At 35.8% G+C, this 21,520-nt stretch overlaps 1 protein-coding gene across 10 annotated transcripts in view; it reads right to left on the bottom strand.

Moving 5' to 3' along the window:
* LOC112668619 (ubiquitin-conjugating enzyme E2 E2) overlaps positions 1 to 21,520 on the bottom strand; it is a 404,581-nt gene that overhangs the window by 345,178 nt on the left and 37,883 nt on the right. For 6 of the 10 annotated variants that reach the window (XR_003141745.3, XM_049099626.1, XM_035705040.2 and 3 more), the window contains 2 exons: positions 19,072 to 19,255; positions 10,603 to 10,653 (listed from right to left, as the gene is read on the bottom strand). Coding sequence is in view for 5 of the 10 variants with exons in the window: in XM_049099626.1 (XP_048955583.1) it covers positions 10,603 to 10,653; positions 19,072 to 19,247 (227 nt within the window). In the remaining 5 variants the exon portion in view is untranslated. Of the gene's footprint in view, positions 1 to 10,602; positions 10,658 to 19,071; positions 19,256 to 21,520 lie in introns of those variants that run through there. The other 4 variants (XM_049099619.1, XM_049099621.1, XM_049099624.1 and 1 more) reach the window with 3 other exon arrangements.

The raw sequence follows: 21,520 nt of genomic DNA on the forward strand, positions 1-21,520 counted from the left end.
GTAAAAGTTATGAGTAAAGAAGGAAATAAAAACCTAATTCAGATATGGAACTGATAACAAACAAGCTGCTTTAAATATGTCAATAAGCAGGATCCCAGGGTGGCTCAGCGGTTTAGTGCCTGCCTTCAGCCCAGGGCATGATCCTGGAGTCCCGGGATCGGGTCCCGCATCGGGCTCCCTGTGTGGAGCCTGCTTCTCCCTCTGCCTGTGTCTCTGCCTCTCCCTCTCTCTCAGTGTCTCTCATGAATAAATAAATAAAATCTTTAATAAATAAATATGTCAATAAGCTGTGTAAATCACATATAACATACTCCAAAAGGGCAAAAGTGCAAGAAAAAAATGAGTCACAATCCACAGGTGTAGAGCACAAAGGTGATAAAAATATATTTCATTTATCTAGGGTCCAGCAGTTGAGAAATACCATTCTAGTACTACTTCACATCTGACACCTGGAAATCCCTCTGAAATAAGCAAACAGATTCATTTTTAATTCCTCGAGAGATGAAGCAGGTATTACCTCCTGAAGTCATCTCTTATTTCTCTAGACAGCTCTGATTGAAGATGAAGCCTTTTTATCAAGAAGAAAATGGTTTCCTTCTAATTTAACACAGCAGTGCTAGCTCTACTCCCTATAATCACACAGAAGATTAATCTCTCTTCCACTGTATGGCTCTGAAAACAGTTAAAACACAGTTATTGTGGCCGTCACTTTTCCAGACAAAATAACTCCAATACCTCTTAAGTGTACTTCATAATCATGGGAAGAATTCTCCATTCTCCTTGTTTGCATTAGTTATATCTAAATTTTCTGAGTGCATAAAACAAATCCATTCTATCAATGAAATAAGCAACACACTGAACTCTTAGAACTGAGTCCTGGCTTCCTCATTAAACTGCACATGGAAAGTGCCATTTCCTCTCTGGGCTTGAGAGTGCTAGACCACACATTTTCTAGTTTCAATATATTATGAATACATCTCAAAACAATGATTTGCAATATTGCTTTTATTTTGTTAAAAAGTTAAAAATAAATATTTACCCAATATTTTTTAATATTCACAAGGGCCTTTTACTTAATTATGGGCACTACGTGTGATGACCCTAAAATAACAGTATTTAAAAGTCCCTGACACTTAGAACATAATGGTGGCTGCTGGGAATAGAGGAGAGAAGGGTGACAAATACTTATGTAGTATAATCATGTAACTATAAGCACAATTTTAAAAGGTCCAAATTTACCTAAATTGAAATTAAGCATAAATTTAAGCTTGAGAAGTTCTTGTTTTTCTAGATCTGAACTGTATAATACAGTAGTTAATAATCACATAATGGCTATCTAAATTTATATTAAGCTAAATTATAAGTTCATTTACTGAGATTAGCCACCTTTCGAGTACTAAACAGCCATAATATGGCTAGTAGCTACTGTACTGAACAATGAACAACACAGATATAGAACACTTATGTCACAGCAACAAGTTCTACTGGGGCAGTGCCATTCTAAATAGATTCACTTGTATCTACTTTGCATATGGAAGACCTGCATAGCAAAGTCTCAAAACACTTGGCCTCTAAAATCAGAAAAGCCAAGGCTGAAATCCCAGTTCTGCCACTTACTTGCTATGTGACCTTGGGCAAGTTACTCAATCTCTCTAAGCCTTTCTTCCCATCTATAAAATACTGTCTAAAACTAGTATCCACTTCAAGGTTAGTCATGAAGATGCAAAGAGATAATGTTGGTAAAGCACTCTGCACACAGCCTCACTGGAAGCATTCAATACTTGTCAGCTCCCTAGTATAAATTAACTGTACTTATTCATGTATAGGTTCTCTAAACATCAACTAAATGTTAGGATTTGAAATATAAAGATTGAAGAGAGTATTCTTACCCAAGGGGGTAAAATAGATAAAACAGTTATAACATGAAGCATCAGAAGAAGTGACAACAGTTGAGCAGGTGTAGAAGGGGAAAGTGCTAGATCCCTCGGTGGAGGGAACAGCAGGTGCCAAGACAGTAACCCTAGCTCTGATATGAGAGCTCTGTCTCTTCTTTTGATAATTTCACCTTATTACTAGGCTGCATCTTCCATAAGGTAGGGACTTATGGAGTCCCTACACTCTATGGATTGGAATAGAAAATGAATTTGAGCTTACGGCTTTCCGTAATTCTATTATGCATTTTAGCACAATGTGCTGCTTCTACAAAATGGGGATTTAGATATACCTTTAAAGCATCCCAGTAAGTCTCTAAAGTATGCATTCTAAATAAAAGGTTCTAATGAACATTTACAAAAAAGTCAAAAACACACTTTAACAACCAATTTAAAAATCAAAATTTCCACTGTTCTCAAAATAAGATATACCAACAAAACTATTTCACTTGTTGTTTGCCATAGCATTTAGTTGATAAATATTTAAGTTAATGAATGTAATAATCACTATAAAGAAATGCTTTGGGTGCATTAAAGAACACAATTTTCAGGGCATCTTAAAAGATAACACAGCAACATGAATTAAAATTTCACATGTTAGAAAGTAATATGACATTTCTAAGTGCTTAGGTAACAAATCTGAAACAATAACCAGCTTAAAATTGGGCAAAATAATATAAGTGATAAAATATTCTGTTCCTTTTATAAAATCTAATCCCAGTGTGATCATTTAACACGTTTTTTCAGACACATTCTTGTACTGCTCTTAAAACAGCAAAAGAGCTAAAAAAAAAAAAAAAAAAAAGGAAATAAAATATCAAAGAAAGTAACAGGCACTATCTAGCCCATTAGCACACATCTCACTTTATCACTCAACATTTTTCTTTATTATGAAATAAACATTTTTAGATCTGTAGTTAAAGGCAGATATTTTAAGAATTAACATTTTTAAAATAAGAAAGCAAAAAATTTTCTGATTTTATGGAGATAGTTATATTTTCCCCACACTCAGTTCTGAAGTAAAGATACATGACAGCAAACAATTCTACCTGAAGTTCCCCAACTGAAGTAACAGCACCTTAAGGCTCTATGTAGGCTATGCCCCAGGTGAAAGTCAGTCTCAAGGTAAAGGCAAAAAGAAACTTTCGCAGTAAGGAAGGAGAACACCTTTAAAGTCATAAAGGTACAGAAATGAAAACATAAACAAGCTTGAAACTCAGGGCCAATGGAATACAGAGTAAGATCATGCTTTCTCATTCTCTGTCACCCTACATATACTCCAACTCTATGGCTATCCAACCCATAGGTGCTATTCCAAACAATTCTTCAGCTGTTCTAACCATTTAATGCATCTCAAATATTAAAGACTTTTGTCTTCATAAAGTCTATGCAAAATCACTTATCACTGCAGCAATGGAGTCAAGAACTCCTAGGTGTGAATAAAAAATATTCCTCAATTATCTGTACTAAAGAAAGGAGAGAGGGATATGAATAATTCAGTATACTATGTAAGATAGGCTCTTCAATGTATATTAAATTTTATCATGTTAATGACTCCTCAAAAGAGGCATTCCAGCCTTCTGCCAACCAATACACATTTATATCACCTTTCAGTTATTCATAGTGTTTATTAATCATCAGCCTCACTCCAAAAAGACTCTGATAGGGCTTAACAAATTTATGTAGTATAAAAGTACAAAATGAAGATACAGAGCTTCAAAAATAGTTGGGGGGAAACAGTAACAAAATAAAATACAATCAGAGTTGAGGTTCCTATACAAAACAGTTTACTACTAAAGTCAAAAAGTAAAGAACTCTATTAGCTTCTGGGCAACCAAAGTAAAGAGGAAAGCATTATCAATCTTAAGATTTGCAGAAGCCACAGATATTGGCAGGTTCTGCCAATAGTATCATCATTCCCCTAATCTTGTTTCTCCAAGCATCTGTATGTCTTATTTCTCAATTAGCTATAACCAGATTTCTAGGATTAGGAACTACACCAGGATATCCAGGATATCTTATTGTAGCCTACACTTGCCCTAGCACACATCTAATATTAAGCCCTCAATAAATACTAAAACAAATTTTAAGGGAAGGTGACCTAAAATCAGACTGAGTAACTGGGAAAAATCAATTTGGCATTAAAAAGCGCAGACAGTTGCAAACACTGAGTTAAGAACTGTCAAATAGGGATCCCTGGGTGGCGCAGAGGTTTGGCGCCTGCCTTTGGCCCAGGGCGCGATCCTGGAGACCCGGGATCGAATCCCACGTCGGGCTCCCGGTGCATGGAGCCTGCTTCTCCCTCTGCCTGTGTCTCTGCCTCTCTCTCTCTCTCTCTGTGTGACTGTCATAAATAAATAAAAAAAATATTATAAAAAAAAAAAAAAGAACTGTCAAATATAAAGAAATTCTTTACCTGAACAAGTGCCAGTAATAATAATACTAAGATATATACCCACAAGCACACACACAAGGGAGTGTGGGAGAGAAATCATTACACTCAAAAAATGACTTTTCAAAATGTTCAGACAAAAACCTGTTTCATGGAATACAGAAATATAAATCAAAATAGGACAAATGATACTTTGTGTCTTTTTAATGATTTTACTTATTTATTCATGAGACACAGAGACAGGGAGGCAGAGACACAGAGGTAAGAGAAGTAGGCTTCATGCAAGGAGTCCAATGTGGGACTCGATCCCAGGAATCTGAGATCACACCCTGAGCCAAAGGCAGATGCTCAACCGCTGAGCCACCCAGGCATCCCACAAATGATATTTTGGATTGCCTTGCATGTTGATTTTTTTTTCCTTTACTGAACCACAAACTAAATTTTTCTATCTAGTCACACATGTAAAACAATAAAGGATGAAAGAGCAGAAAACCTGGGTTTAAATCCAAATCAACTAGTTGTACAACTGTGAGCAAGTTACTTAATTCCAGGATTCTCACAGTAATTGAAAAGACTAAATGATAATCGTATATGCAAATCCTTGATAAGCTAAAAAATGCCAAATATTACCACAATAACCAAAAAAAGAAAAAAATCCGTGACAATAATTAGATTTTTGCACTAGAGGCTCTTTACAGAGCACTCCTATATAAACGCTATCCTCGATTTCTATTTCAATGCCTTCCATTCATACAGTTTTGAAAACTGTTAACCGAAACACACTTTCTCTAAATGTTACTTCAGTTACTATGATCTGGAAAATACATTTTCTGCTATTAGATGGCTCTCATCAACAGTAGGTGAGACAGTGATTTATGTCCAGGGCAGCCAGGGTGGCTCAGCAGTTTGGTGCCGCCTTTGGCCCAGGGCCTAATCCTGGAGACCTGGGATTGAGTCCCAGGTCAGGCTCTCTGCATGGAGCCTTGCTTCTCCCTCTGTCTGTGTCTCTGCCTCTCTCTCTCTCTCTGTCTCTCTGTCTCTCATGAATGAATAAATAAAATCTTTAAAAAAAAAAAAAGATTTATGTCCAGTCATGGCCTCTCCTATGCTGGCAACACCTTAACTAATCAGTGAAGACAATGAAAAATAAACCAGAGAACTTAATATTTCTGATTCAAAACTTACTACAAAGCTGCAGTAATCAAGACTCTGTGTCAATAAAAAGAAAGACTGTGTAGGAGTGGCATAAGAACAGACATACAGATCAAAGGAATAACATTTAGAGTTCAGAAATAAACCTTGACATTGATGATCCATTGATTTTTTTCAACAAAGATGGCAAGACAATTCAATGGTCTTTTCAGCAAATGATGCTGACATAATTGGATATCCACCCACAAAAAAAATGAATGTGGACCTTTACCTCACACCATATACAAAATGGATCAGAATCAACATACAAAAGCTAAAACTAAAAACTTTCCCTGAGGAAAAATATAAGTGTACTTCTTTCTAGTATTGGATTAGGCAATGGTTTCTTAAGAAGTGACATCAAGCACACAACAAGAGAAAAACAGGTAATTTGGACTACAACAAATTTAAAATTTTGTGCTTCAAAGATCAGTATCAAGAAAGAAAAAAAACCCACAGGAGAAAATATTTGCAAATCATATATCTTATGCCAGACTTGTATCCAAAATAAAGAATACTTATAACTCAATAGAAAGACAACTCAATTTAAAAATGGGCAAAGATTTGAATAGATCTTTCTCCAAAAAAGATATAAAAATGGCCAAAAGCATATGAAGAGATGGTCATCATCATCAGTATATTCACCAAGATAATGCAAATCAAAACTACAATGACGTAGCACTTCATACCTACTAAAATGATTATCATCAAAAAAAAAAAAAGACAAAAATAATTGCCAACGTGGTGGCGAAAGTGGAACTCTCACACTTGCTAGTAGGAAAATAAAATGATACAACCACTTTATAATACAGTCTGGTAGTTCCCAAAAGGTTAAACATAGTTACTCTATGACTCAACAATTCTACTCCTAGGAATAAACCCCCCAAAATGAAAACATATGTCCACACAAAATCTTGTACACGAACATTCACAGCAGCATTATTCATACAGCAGAAAAGTAGAAACAACCCAAATGTGCATCAACTGATGAATGGATAAATAAAACGCAGTATATCCACACAATGGAATATTATTCAGAGACAAAAATGTAAAGTACTGATGCACGCTACAACATGAACCGATGAAAGTTATGTTTCATGAAAGAAGCCAGTCACAAAAGACTACATTTTATATGATTCCGTTAATACAAAAATGTCCAGAACAGGCAAATCTGTAAGAGACAGAACAGACTGCCTACGGCTCAGAGCTGGTGAGCTGGGAGGAAATGGGGAAGCAGTGACTGTTGAAAGGTTTAGTGTATCTTTTGGGGGTGATCAAAATGTTGTAAAATTGATTGTGATGGCTACACAATTCTGTGAATATAGTAAAAGCCACTGAATTTTACTTTAAATTACATCTTGGGATGCCTGGGTGGCTCAGTGGTTAAGCGCCTGCCTTTGGCTCAGGGCATGATCCTGGAGTCCCGGGATCGAGTTTCACATCAGGCTCCCTGTATGGGGCCTGCTTCTCCCTCTGCCTATGTCTCTGCCTCTCTCTCTCTCTCTGTGTCTCTCATGAATAAATAAATAAGTAATTCTTAATTTTTTAAAAAATAAATAATTACATCTCAATAAAGCCAATTAGTTTTCTTTTTTTTTTTTAAGATTTTTTTTTTATTTATTCATGAGAGACCTAGAGAGACAGGCAGAGAGAGAAGCAAGCTCTACGCTGGGAGCCTGACGTGGGACCTGATCCCGCGACTTCAGGATCACGCCCTGGGCCTGGGTGGAAGGCAGGCACTAAACCACTGAGCCACCCAGGGATCCCCTAGTTTTCTTTTTAAAGTAAAGCAGAGCCTGTGTTCAGTGAAATTATTCAAACAGCAATAAAAAGTGAAAACTGCTAGCCAGTGTAACTGAATTACATCTTCTTTTCTAGTATTTTCTCCTTATACTTGCTCAATTACTAAATCAAAAATCAAAATCCGAACAAGTCATTTTACCATAGTCTCTACTTTCAAAAAGTAGTAATAGTCTCTACTTTTAAAAAGTAGTAAGAATCTCTACCCTTTCTATTCTCATGCAGTTAATACAAACTTGGGCAGTATCAGAAAATGACAGAATTTCCATTTAGTTTCCCTACATTACAAAAGAACAACAATACCAAAAAAAATACCCTTTGGATGACAAAAGTTTTAATTTTAATTTGGACATTTTTCTAGCTAGCTCCTAGTTTACCACTAGCATCAAGGAAACAGAAATGAACATACTAGCACATTTGTGAAGAATCGTGATAGTCATGACATATAGTCATTTACAAGGGGCAGCAATTCTACCCTAGTAGGACTCTATAAGGATATAACAAGAATTCTTCTGGCTCCATCCAGCTAAGCCAGTATGCAAGTAACTGAGGTAGTGAGCAATTCCAGTCCAATAACTACAACTTAGCCAGCAATACAAAAACATTTATGGATCTGAAGAGGCCTCAGAAGAGAGCCTTTGCAAATGTCTTGGGTCAATTATGTTATTCATCATAAGAGTTGAAGCCAAGCAAAATATATTCTACTACTTATAAGAAATATTCTAAATATACAACCAAATTTCACCCAAACTATATAATTTTCTATGCCAATGGCCCTACAGACCCTATGATTTTATGAACAGAAACTTTTCTCTTAGATATAAAGTTTTGTTTTTAAACATTAACTCAGGCTGTAAGAGAAAAAATACCAAAGATAATTGAATCCAGTTTTTAAAAACTGTATTATTGCATTTTTACCTTAAAGACAAAAGAAAAAGTGAAATGAAAATTGAAAGAGGGACGCCTGGGTGGCTCAGCAGTTTAGCGCCTGCCTTTGGCCCAGGGCATGATCCTGGAGTCCCGGGATCGAGTCCCTCTTCGGGCTCCCTGCATGGAGCCTGCTTCTCCCTCTGCCTGTGTCTCTGCCTCTCTCTCTTTCTGTGTCTCTCATGAATAAATAAAATCTTTAAAAAAAGAAAATTGAAAGATATGTAGCCATGTGTTTCCTATAAGAAGAAATAATTCAACCTATTATCAAAGTATTTTGTGGATGCTTTTAAAATAACACTTAAATGTTATTTCATTCAAATACCTGAAAGAAAAAAACAATACCACAAAATGCCTTACATAAACATATCTATCTATACTGAATGATATAATTCAGAAGGACTTTATATTCCCAACATAAATGACAGACTCACAGAATACTTAAACACATACTAATTTCTCCTGGATAATTTCAAGAATTGCTTAACTGGGCATCCCATAAGAGATGCACCAAAACTTTCTGAAGGGCTTATTATGTATCACATCCACATTTTAAAATGCTTTATTTATATAGTTTACATAACCATAATGATATTATTAACTATGGCTTAATGAAAAAGTAAACCTCCAAATTTCAGATATTATATATAAACTTTTTTTACTTTAAATAGAACTGCTTTAATTATTTTAGTTTATTTAAATAATGGCCATTATGTAATTCCTTTCCTCACACCTGTTTTCATTCATGTTTACAATACGTTGGTTTAATCAAGTGAAATTATTATCCATAAGTCAAAACTAAATTAGACTAATATATTAGAAAATAATATATTTTATAACGAAGTTGCAAACACTCTAACCATCATCACACATATGTGGATTTCACTTATTAAAAATGAGACTTAAAAAAGCTCATTAAAACAAAGCAGTTTATTTTGCCAGTAATTTGTTATCAAAATTTAAGCAAATAAGTATATAAATTAAGTTCATATATTTACCAATTCAGTTGTAAAAAGATTACAATAATATATGTGGTAAAACTATTTTTTTTTTAAAGATTCAAACCATTAAAATGAATACTGTCATAAGAAACAAGAGATTTTTGGTTTCATTCAAACTGCAGTCTTTCCACAAATCAATCCATTTCCAAGAACTGGCCACCAAAGCCTAAACAATGATTTGCCATCTGAAAAACAGCCTTTGATAGAACAGTCTTAAGTGTGACAAAAAAGCTTACTATTAAACAGTTTTACCTAACAAAGAAATAGTTGTTCTATTTGAATAAACCATTCTTCGAATATTATTGCAAGTGCATATACTGTATATGCCTCTCATGTAAAGAACCACATTAGATTCACCACAAACATAAAAAGCCTTATAACAATTTTTCCTACACAAAACAGTTGTCAACTAGCCAACTATCAAATAGCCATCTGCAAAATTTTCACTTTCATTAATATATAGAATTGCTATCCTTGCTTTCACATAAAAATAAGATCAGTAAAAACAGAATCATGCCAAAAAATAAATTCTACCTTCATTCAATATTGGCAACATATTCCTGTAATCTGCTCTCTCACCTTCAATCCACAAGACTACCAATTTAAACTACGAAAACTCCTGGTTCCAACGTTTTGGCCTGGTTCCACCACTGACCTCATATCAAAACAGAAAAAGATGTTTTATAATAGTCAAACAGCCAATCTTCCAACTACTGCATCAGACCCAAGATACAGTATAAGGTAGAAGGTTATTTTTCTCCGCATCCTCTATTTACCTCTATATCATTAATCATTTCCAGGCAAGCACTTTTACTTCTTATAAGTAAACTCTGACCAGAAAATTGAAGAATGTGGTCATAAAGGAGAGAGTGTTTTAAATTTAACATCACTGCCTCAAATCACTCATTCTTAGCTACAGCCGATGACTATAAGAAATAACGTAAACCATAAAAAACCACTATTTAATGTTTCAGCACTTTTTAAAAATCAATTTCCAACAAGGTAACAAGTGAATTATCAAAAAGCAAATATTTCAGCCACACTCTTATTCTATCATTAAAGAAATTATTTAAGCCCCCAACACCTCTTTCACTAAAAGATAATTATATTTGTTATTCTATAATTTCATTATCTTATTGTTACTGTGTTACTCTGTTTGGCAACTCCACTATATCTCCACAAACATACTTCATAAGAATTCCATTTCTTCACAGAAATAATAACCGTCTACCACAGTCAATTAAGATCAAACTACAATATTTTACTAATTAATCAAACTATAACAATCTCTGTACATCACACCAGCAATTTAATTATACCTTGTGCAAAAGATACAAATAAAAATCCACTAAGTACTTACCTACAGTTGGGAGGAGGGTCCAATGTAATCTCTGCAAGTTCCTTCTGAATTCTTTAAAATAAAGACAAAATTATGTTAAAATGTCTACACTCTCAAAAAAAAAAAATGTCTACACTCTCTTAATAGTTCACTAAAATGTTCTAATTGTTGTAAACATTTCCCATTTGTATTCTTTTTATTTTGAAATACTAATACTACAAAAAAATCATCATATACAATAACAACCAAGCCATAACTTCTGCCATGATTTTGGCAATGTGCCTACAAAGGGTAAAAAGATTGGCCATTATCAGTATATGCAGCCTGCAGAAACACTAAACTTCATCTAACTGGGATGCCTGGCTCAGTCAGTTAAGCGTCGAACTCTGGATTTTGGTTCAGATCATGATTTCAGGGTTGTGAGACTAAGCCTGGTTTTAAGCTCTGTGCTTACTGGGGAGTCTGCTTTTCTCTCTCTCTCTCTCCCTCTGCCCCTCCACACCACTCACCTGCTCTCTCTCTAAAATAAATAAATCTAAAAAAAAAAAAAAAAAAAAAGGCTTGAACCACTGATAATAGCCAAAATTTCTAATTTAAATTGGATACCTTTGCCACATTATTTATGGATCATTCCAACTTCTGATTTGCACTAGAACATCCCCCACATAAGATGGAAGGATGATAAGTAAGTTGAATCCAAGCATTCTGAATGATCAAATCAACTGGTAAAGAAAGAATTATCAGGATCTCATTCCAACACCTAAAACTGCTATCCAACTATAAATGGTATTCCTTCTTGAAGCCTGTGGGTTGGAGCAGATTGAGGCTTTCCAATCTGACACTATTCCTTTTGTAAGAACTATCCTAACAATATGTGGATAATCATCTGAATGTCACTTCATAAGCTTCATACAAAAAGGACTTTTTTAAAAACCTGCTTTTGTCCTCATGTGTTATTTTTCAACTTTGATTTTTTAACTGCACCTAACCCCTTATACAAAGGCTAATAGTGCTACATTGTTTTATAAGAATAAGCAATCTAACTATATCATTCATGCATTATTAAACATAGGCTTTGTTAAAGCAAACAAAAAAATTCTCAAAACCACGTCTCCATTGCTTTTTACTTTATTTTTATTTTTTAAAGACTTATTTATTCATAAGAGACACAGAGAGAGAGAGAGGCAGAGACAGAGGCAGAGGGAGAAGCAGGTTCCATGCAGGAAGCCTGATGTGGGATTCGATCCCCAGACTCTGGGACCGCGCCCTGAGCCAAAGGCAGACACTCAACGGCTGAGCCACCCAGGCGTCCCTCCTTTGCTTTTTAAATATGAGGATTTGCTAACTACATGCCTGCTATCTAGTAATTATTGTGATAGTAAATGGATGATAGTGACTAAAGTATCTTAAAAAATAAGAATATGAACAAAAACATTTACTCTCAATTTCATTCCACATCTTTTTCAACCCAACAAACCAAAATACAGAAATAGACATGACTCCTCCAAAAAAGATTGGCATCGATTTCCTAAAGGAATTGCATGCTACTAATAAAATGTTCACTTTCTAAGCCATGTGATTCAAGGTTGGGGAGGCATTATGATGCTGAGCAAGATATTAAAGTTCAAAGCCAAAAATAAAAAAAAAAAACTTTCATTTTAATTCTGCTCTGCCATTAATTGAGAGTTCTTGGATAAAAAGACTGTTCACACCTGCATTCTCTCTCAGCCTCAGTTTTCTGTCCTATAAAATGAAGAGGAGAAATTCCACGCTTTGTTTTATCTTTAAAACATGATTCCTTTTAATATGGATTCTATGATGTGTTCACATGCACATAAAGTATATACAGCCCAGGGGCTCCTGGGTAGTTCAGTCAGTTAAGTGTCGGACTCCTGGTTTCAGCTCAGCTCATGATCTCATGAGTTTTGGGATCCAGCCTTGTGTAAGGCTCCACACTCAGCAGGGAATCTGCTGGAAGATTCTCTCCCACTGCCCCTCCCCCCACTCATACATGGGTGCTCCCTCTCAAATAATAAATAAATCTTTTTTTTAAAAAACATTTACAGCCCATAAAGTTAGAAATCTCAAAAATCTGATATTGGTGAACACCCTTGATGGATTTCATACAAAAGCAAAAAACAGGCACTTCAAAACTAACCAAGTAAGTCCAGGTTAAAGATAACAAACTGAGCATACATGCATTCACCTCCCACTCCTTCACAAACCCAGCTGGGGCAGGCGGAAGGAGCAGGGAGGCAAAACACAGAAAAGGCAAAAAGGAATAAAGAGCAAACAGAAGGAAATGAGAAATTTCAGTGTATTTCTAGAAGACAAAGCAGACAGGTGTAAATTAAACGAGTTGACATGGCTAAGAGGGGACTGAGAAGGCTTAAGAATATAACAAAGACACATTATTTAAGGGAGGTGGGGGAAGAAAGACAATCACAAATCCCAGGAGAAAAACACCTGTGTAAGAAAACCACAGATCAAATACAAGGAAACTAAAATGCAAAACTATTTTAATCAAGTAATAAATGTTAAGAGGAAAAAAAAAAGATTTGCTCTATTTGGCCTAATGCTATGACTCAATGGGTATTCCAGAGATTATGACATTGGACTTGTTGGAAATCTAACTCTAGAATTGTTTGGTCTGGCAGTGAATATTTAGTTATAGTAAATGCTCCTGCAATTTATTAGTCTTTTACTTACAGACAACACACAGAAGATGCGTTGTAGTTGTAGGGACCCAGGCGTCCCTCTGTGGCGTTTAATTAGTCACCAGAAACATGAACAACATCCATAAACTGTTTTCAAATCAAGAGGACCAAAAGAATAGCCCGTTAAAAGAGAAAGCTAGGGACGCCTGGGTGGCTCAGCGGTTGAGCATCTGCCTTCGGCTCAGCGCATGATGCCGGAGTCCCAGGATCAAGTCCCACATCAGAGTCTCTGCACGGAGCCTGCTTCTCCCTCTGCCTGTGTCTCTGCCTCTCTCTGTGTCTCTCGTGAATAAATAAACAAAATCCTTTTTAAAAAAGTTAAAAATAAAAGAGCAAGCTTAAACTGTCGAAGAAAACTTTTTTCCGTAAAAGAATTGCTTTGGGATTTTCAAATAACTCCTTTTGCTCTATGCTTACAATGTCTCTTTTGATTTAAAAAATTGATAAATCAGGGCAGCCTGGGTGCTCAGCGGTTTAGCACCGCCTTCAGCCCAGGGCGTGATCCTGGAGACCAGGGATCCAGTCCCACATCAGGCTCCCTGCATGGAGCCTGCTTCTCCCTCTGCCTGTCTCTCTGCCTCTCTCTCTCTCTCTCTCTCTCTCTCTCTCTCTCTGCCTCTCTCTCTCTGTGTGTGTGTGTCTCTCATGAGTAAATAAATAAAATCTTTTTTAAAAAAATGATAAATCAGGGGCACCTGGGTGGCTCAGCAGGCCAAGCGTCCCACTCCTGGTCTCAGCTCAGGTCCTAATCTCACAGTAATGAGTCTGTCCTTGTGTTGGGTTCCATGCTAGGCATGGAGCCTACTTTAAAAAAAAAAATTGATAAATCTTAATTTTCTGTCAAATAATTCTATAATGGAACTCAAACCCCTCCAGATGTCTATAATTCCAGATCTAATTATTCAGTACAAAAAGCAATTTACTGATAAATCTGACAACTCTAAGCAGTGAGTCAATATATTAAAATGTATTTTGTGCCACACCTAAGAATGGTTATATTTCTCTTGACAGGGAAGATTATACAAAGAATTGCTATTTAAACAGTTGCAAGATGTCCTGCTGCTTTCAATGACAGCAATTCAATTCTATCTCAAAAGTAGTGATCTTGGTATGTATTAAGTTTCTCAGTCTTGACATGTGGGGCAAGGAAGGTAGCTATCTCAGGCACTGTCCCTTAGGGTGAGGAAAAATGAAAAGGTATCAATAATTCACACTTACAGCATACCTTTCACATGATGATCTTAGTCTATTAAAAGTGAATTAAATAAATCTCACAGAATTCTCTAAGTATTACTCTTTTATCATTTCCCATTCAAAATATAAAGAAACTAAGGCTAATAATTGTACACTGAGGTAAGATGAAAGACAGGCAATTATCTTGTTAAGTCAAACAAACAGAAGACCTCTCTCTCATCAGAAATTTTAAGACAAAATTATTTCTTTAGACAAGTCAACCAGACAACTGCCTAAATTCCCAATTTCCATCTAGTAATGCCACTTCTGTGATTATTATGATACAGAAGTCGGGAATTGCACATAGCTACTGAGAGAAGTCAGAAGCAAAATACAAACTAAATTTCAGTTTGTAAGAATTAACCTAATACCATAACTGTTCCAGGAATGCTAAGAGTACCATATGTGACTGTCATTTGCTAAAAAGAATGGAGTGTGGGGAGGGAAAGAAAAATAACAATCATGATTCATTTAGACTTAATTGAAGAGTATGACACCAAAATTATACAAAATAGAGAAGATATGAAGCACTCATTTTAACATCAACATACTGGATTAATGGTTCAGAAAAATGAAGCAGTATGTAAGTACCGACAGGTTTAAAACACACACACACACACACACACACACACACACACACTTCAGGTTAAAGAAAATTCAGTAACTCAGGTCCAAGTAGAACATGAATATTTGGGACATGGGAATTCACAAAGGTATTTTCTTAACAGTTATTAAAAAAAAAAAAAAAAAAAACTTCATCCCACCAAAATGACTTTCTATATATTACTCTATGGACTGTATTCTTTGGTCACCTGAGAACTCCTATTCTAACCAACTGAATCAACTGCTCAAAACCTTTGAAAATGGAATTATTCTCAGGAAGAAAAACATCACACCATTAATTGCTAAATTTTTTAAATTTCAAAGTAGTATCTGAACTAACCTAGAAAAGAGAGTAATTGCAAATAATAAGCCTAAAGTTTAATTCTGAATGGTGATACACACCATATTATCTGTGATTTTTAAGATACCTTCAATTAAACGATTTTGCACATCAACTGTAAGATGCATCCTGATTTCAGAAACATTAAAAAGTTTTTACATGCAAATTTAAAATCAAGAAGATTAAGTAAGTACAAAAGATTATCTATAAAGAGTACTACTTCATTCTTACGTAGAAAACTAGAGCCAATATGATAAGTTTATACTGGAATCCACGCTTCAACCTAACAAAAATTTATTCTAAAACCAAATAGCATTCCTAAAACACTATATTATGCACAGTACAATCACAAGGTCTACTCCAAAGTTAATTTGGAATAAACGTGATTTAAAATTCACATTTAACAGATGTGTCAACACTTGAAAACAGTACAGTGAATTCAATGACAACATCAAAATAGTTATTGAACTGACTAGTCAATTTAATAAAATCATCAAAATTTGTCACTGCTAGACACAGTCTAACTACATATTTGCGAATATAACAAGAGTGATATAAACAATATCAAGAGAATGCTAAGAGCATGGCAATGTTTTAAGAAACAAATTCTTACCACGGAACAAAAACTGATCAAAAATGTAACTATAATCTTCCTCTTAACTCAAAATAGATGAAATTACTTTATACCATTGTTTACAAAATATAATACCCACTTAAATGTTTCCTGTTTACCCTACACCACTTTTCCATAAATACTTGAAAACTCGGGATTTTTTTTTTTAAGAAAACATGTTTCTATACAATATCATTAGTTCTTCAATTATAGCATATTTCTCTATTTTTCTTAAGTTTTATTTATTTATTTGAGAGAGAGAGAGAAGGCAAGAGCAAGAGAGAACAAGTACAAGTAGGGGTATGGGGCAGGAGGAGAGGGAAAAGCAGATTCCTTGCTGAGCAGGGAGCCTGAAGCTGGCTTGATCCCAGGACCCCAGGATCAGGAAGCTGAAGGCAGATGTTCAACCTACTGAACCACCCAGGTTGCCCCAATGATAGCACATTTCATGCAACTGAGCACCTATGCTCAAAGTGCTTTTCTTGAGTTACTATAAAATGGACATATAAGGATCCCTGGGTGACGCAGCGGTTTGGCGCCTGCCTTTGGCCCAGGGCGCGATCCTGGAGACCCAGGATCGAATCCCACGTCGGGCTCCCGGTGCATGGAGCCTGCTTCTCCCTCTGCCTGTGTCTCTGCCTCTCTCTCTCTCTCTCTCTCTGTGTGTGACTGTCATAAATCAATAAAAAATTTTTTAAAAAAAAAGGACATATAATCACAGCATCTGATTATTTCTAATTTAACAACAGCACTATGTCCTCAAAGGTTAACCATGTATCTCATTTTCCTAAAGTCTATCAAGTGAACTTGGAAAATATCTACAAGATTAACTGGCAAAAGTCTATAAATGACAGAATCAGTGTATGAGACCTTACCAAATACCAAATAAATGCTTTATCACATTTAGTCCTCAGTCCTATGAAAATAGTACTATTATTATCTCCACTTTACAGAAAAGGAAACCCGGGGTTAGAAATGTTAAATTACGTATCTAAGATCACAGGGCTACTAAATGCCAGAACCTATAATCAAACTGAGACCTCACCTCTACAGTCCAAACTCGGCACTGTTTCCGATAAACTATCTCTTATAAAATGACACTATATGGAAATGACTACTCATCTGAATAAAAACCAATTAACAATAATAAATCAGAATTCTATTTTGAAACTACTTCTAACTTTGAATTTTCTGATTAGTACTGGGATCTTAATATCCATGGAAGATCCAAAGCAACCAATAAGTAAAGACTGTAATCCTCCAATGGTAGGCACTGTAAGATAGAATGATGAATTTAAAAGATGTGGGTGTCTGCCCTCATTAATCTCAATTATTTTCTGTTGTTAGAACTTAAGTAAAGATGAAAAAAATAAAATAACTTCATTATCAACTCAACTGGGGGAAAGGAAGAGTGAAGAATTAAGCTTTTACTCAAAAAAAAAATTAGCAGAGAAGCAGTATTTTCATACTTAAAACACAGGGTAAATGAGTAAGTCACTTCAGATACTGTCACCCAAAAACCACCTGGAGACCTTCTAGAGGAAGGTAATGAATCACAATTTTAAAATCACAGATTCAGGAGCACCTGGGTGGTTCACTTGGTAAGTGCCCTCAGTTCAGGTCATGATCTCCGCGTCCTAGGATTCAGCTCCACATCAGGCTCCTTGCTCAGCAGCAAATCTACTTCTCCCTCTCCCGCTTTTTCTGTCCTTCCCTCTAGCTCATTCTCTCTCTCTCTCTCTCACAAATAAATAAAATCTTAAAAAAAAAAAAAAATCACAGATTCACAAGAATGAATCTGTCAGTGAAGGGATTCCCTCCGCAAAGAAGCAATTCAGACAATACTTCTACTTTCACCAATGCAATAATACCGACTTCTATTATGTGCCAATAGGGCACTATCTTGGATTCTTTACACACACACACTATCTCAAAACTACATCTTATCCCCTACTTAAAAGCGTGAAGAGGACTAGGTTTGAATATATAATCTATGCTTTGTTTTACACACTGTAGTAAAATGAGGTAAAAGATACATGTACTTGAAAAAAATCATGCAATCCTCACTTTCACACATGATACATATAATATCTCTCATAAGGGCAGCCTGGGTGGCTCAGCGGTTTAGCGCCGCCTTCAGCCCAGGGCATAATTCTGAAGACCCGGGATCTGATATGCACACAACTCCTTCAACAAAAATCAAGGATCAGCAACACACTTCTGGGAAGGGGACCATTACCCTAGTCCCCTGAATGGGTAGCGCACGACTCATTATCACTCCAACATCTCTCCCTAGAAGCTCATGTTTCACCTGGAGGCCAGAGAAGTTTCTTCCTGATGCTGTGTTTTGACTAGGCCAGAGGTAAACAAAGTCTACTAGACCATAATGGTTTTTGGTCTTCGGGAAAGGACCCCCTAATCCATACTACCCAATAAAACATAAAGCTATCATTCAACATTCAGACATTCCACTATGCATAATATTTACGGAATGCTTTCATTATACTTCCTATTTGATATTTTTTAAAAGGTATTAGAACAAAACAAGAACATTAAATCACAAAATCAGGAAAAACTGTAGTCATTTGATTTTTAAATCATTTTCCAAGAGATATTCTATGATTAAACAACCTTAAAGCAGATTTCTCTCAATATAAGCAATTAATGTAGCAATAATCGTTCAAATATCTACCTTCCAGAGATATTGTCTAGAGAAAAAAATCTGTATCAAGACAGACCCACTGCCTAATATAATGAAATCAAGATATATTTGTAGAATTCAGCATTTCTAACTTCACTAATAGAATAGAAAATACACATCATTCAACAACTATCTCAATAGAACCCTACTCATTATCCTGTATTACTGAGAAGAAAAATCCATGAATTACATGGTCCACATCCCAGAAAAATAATTAAATACAACAGAAAGAGCTTAAGACAGTAAATTAACACTAAAACTAAAAAGGTTATAATTGAGGTACCTTTTAGCACTCGTTGACAATTTAGCAGCTGTTTTGCTGGATATTTTTCCTTCCTTTTTCTTGGGCTGAACTTGTTCTCTTTCTGGTTCTTGCTGAACACTTTCACGTTGGTCTCCATCAGAACTTCCTCCACTAGTGCTTGGACTGTCATCAACTCTTTGTGCCTCAGTGGACATGTTAGATCCTGGATTAAAAATGAAAGATCATTTACTGAGTTGTGGGAGGACTACCTCTAGAATAGAAAAATGAGACTTCTAGTATAAGTAAAGCTAATATAAAATGAAGACAGTGGTCATTTACCAATCACCCTTGGGAGCTGCCAAAACTTTTCTCCCAAAATGTACTGAAAAAGAAAGTGAAAACACACAAAATATATACACAATATGTTTGGGCAGCCTGGGTGGCTCAGCGGTTTAGCACCGCCTTCAACCCAGGGCGTGATCCTAGAGACCTGGGATTGAGTGCCACATCAGGCTCCCTGCATGGAGCCTGCTTCTCTCTCTGCCTGTGTCTCTGCCTCTCTCTCTGTGTCTCTCATGAATAAATAAAATATTTTTTTAAAAATGTTCATAGCAACATTATTCATAAAGCCAAAAAGAAGAAACAACTCAAATGTTCACTAACTGATAAATGGGTAAGCCAAATGTGATACAGTCACACAATGGAATATTAATCAGCCATATAAAGGAATGAAGTACAATATGGGCATACTACATACAACACAGATGAACTTTGAAAACATGCTAAGTGAAAGAAGCCAGTCACAAAAGACAACAAATTGTATGATTCCATTTACATGAAATGTCCAAAACAGACAAATTCAAGGACAGAAAAGTCGATTAAGAAGTTACCAGGAACTAGGAATGATGGAGAAATGGGGAAGGACTGCTAATAGGTATGAAGTATCCTTTCCGGGGTGATGAAAATATTCTTAGAAAAGGGTGATGTGTACAATTCTAAATATTCTGAAAACTACAGCTAAAACCCTCCAAACTAGTCAATTTTTATCTTCTGATAACAGCAGAACACAAAAGAACACAGAGGCCCGCATGATTCTAAATAAAAACTGAACCACATGATGGTGTCAGCATTGATCGAGCAATATACCAAGCAACTGTGTTTCACAAGAAATGGAGACTATTGAGAGGCTGAAGGACTCCTTTTTATTTTTTTTTTCCTAGTCTTGGATAAAATATCCCTTACAGAGGCTTTCAAATTCCCTTTGCTCGGAGATCCCTGGGTGTCTCAGAGGTTCAGAACCTGCCTTTGGCCCAGGGTGTGATCCTGGAGTCCTGGGATCGAGTTCCACGTCAGGCTCCGGGCATGGAGCCTGCTTCTGCCTCTGCCTATGTCTCTGTCTCTGTCTCTATTATGAATAAATAAATAAAATCTTTAAAAAAAAAATCCCTTTGCTCTGAGTTCATGCTTCCCAAGCAGCTCTGATTATCAACTCAATTTCTTTAATACCTTGATACATAGTAGCTGCTATAAGCTGTATAGCAAATACAAACAATTCTAGTAAGAGAAAAGGGATATCCCCTCTCTACTGTCATTCCATCATAATCAATTTCTGAGTTTGATTTCTATAAATTTATCCCTTATGACCAAACTAGTTTAGAGTGCACGGACAAATTCAAAACCAAACTGACAAATCAACTGCCCAGCCTCTGAAGGGCCTTGCGCTCACTATGTTACTGCCACCTAATAACCACCTAATAATAAAAGATACCTCAAATAAAGCACTGTTTTTTATTACTATAGTCTAAATATATAGCTAGTTGATGATGAAAATTCATCATCACCGAAGATTTAACTTACAGCTTGCTCTAAATCAAAATGATTTCATAATACAAATCTTTAATGGACTGAAATTTTTATGGTAAGACAAACCAAAGAGCAATGTAAGAAATGAAAGAATCAGGAAGCACAGAGAGGTGAAGAGTCAACAGAAAATACTGAATGCCTTCAATAAGACATCACACAAACACACCACCACCACCCTTCTCAACTCCAAGGGCTCCCATCCCCCATGCCAAACAAAAAGAGGTCTGTACAAGCAGCTCTGAAACACACTGACAGAGAAATCTGACTGCTCTTGTACCTATTCTGTAAATGGAGAGCATCAGTCTCCACAGCTGTGACACCTTTTATGAGCACTAAAGTCACTTAATAGAATACTGAAATTTTATATCAGTATGTTTCACGTCTAGCTCTAACAGTCCTAACATCTTTCTAGCTTTTTTTATATTTTATTTCACTTTAATTCTTACCCTTGGATTTAACATTGATTTTTTTTTCCAGCTTACTTCTTTCAGTTAAAATATATCAGAAGTTTAAAACCTAATAAGTATGTATATATAAGAGCACGTTAGAGCAGATGTGCATGGGAAGTGAGAAAGAGAACAATTCTCAGGGAAAGGTCCTTAGATATTGCAAAATGCTGCTGGCA

Source organism: Canis lupus, chromosome 23 (genome assembly GCF_003254725.2).
Source record: "Canis lupus dingo isolate Sandy chromosome 23, ASM325472v2, whole genome shotgun sequence".
Lineage (NCBI taxonomy): Eukaryota > Metazoa > Chordata > Mammalia > Carnivora > Canidae > Canis > Canis lupus.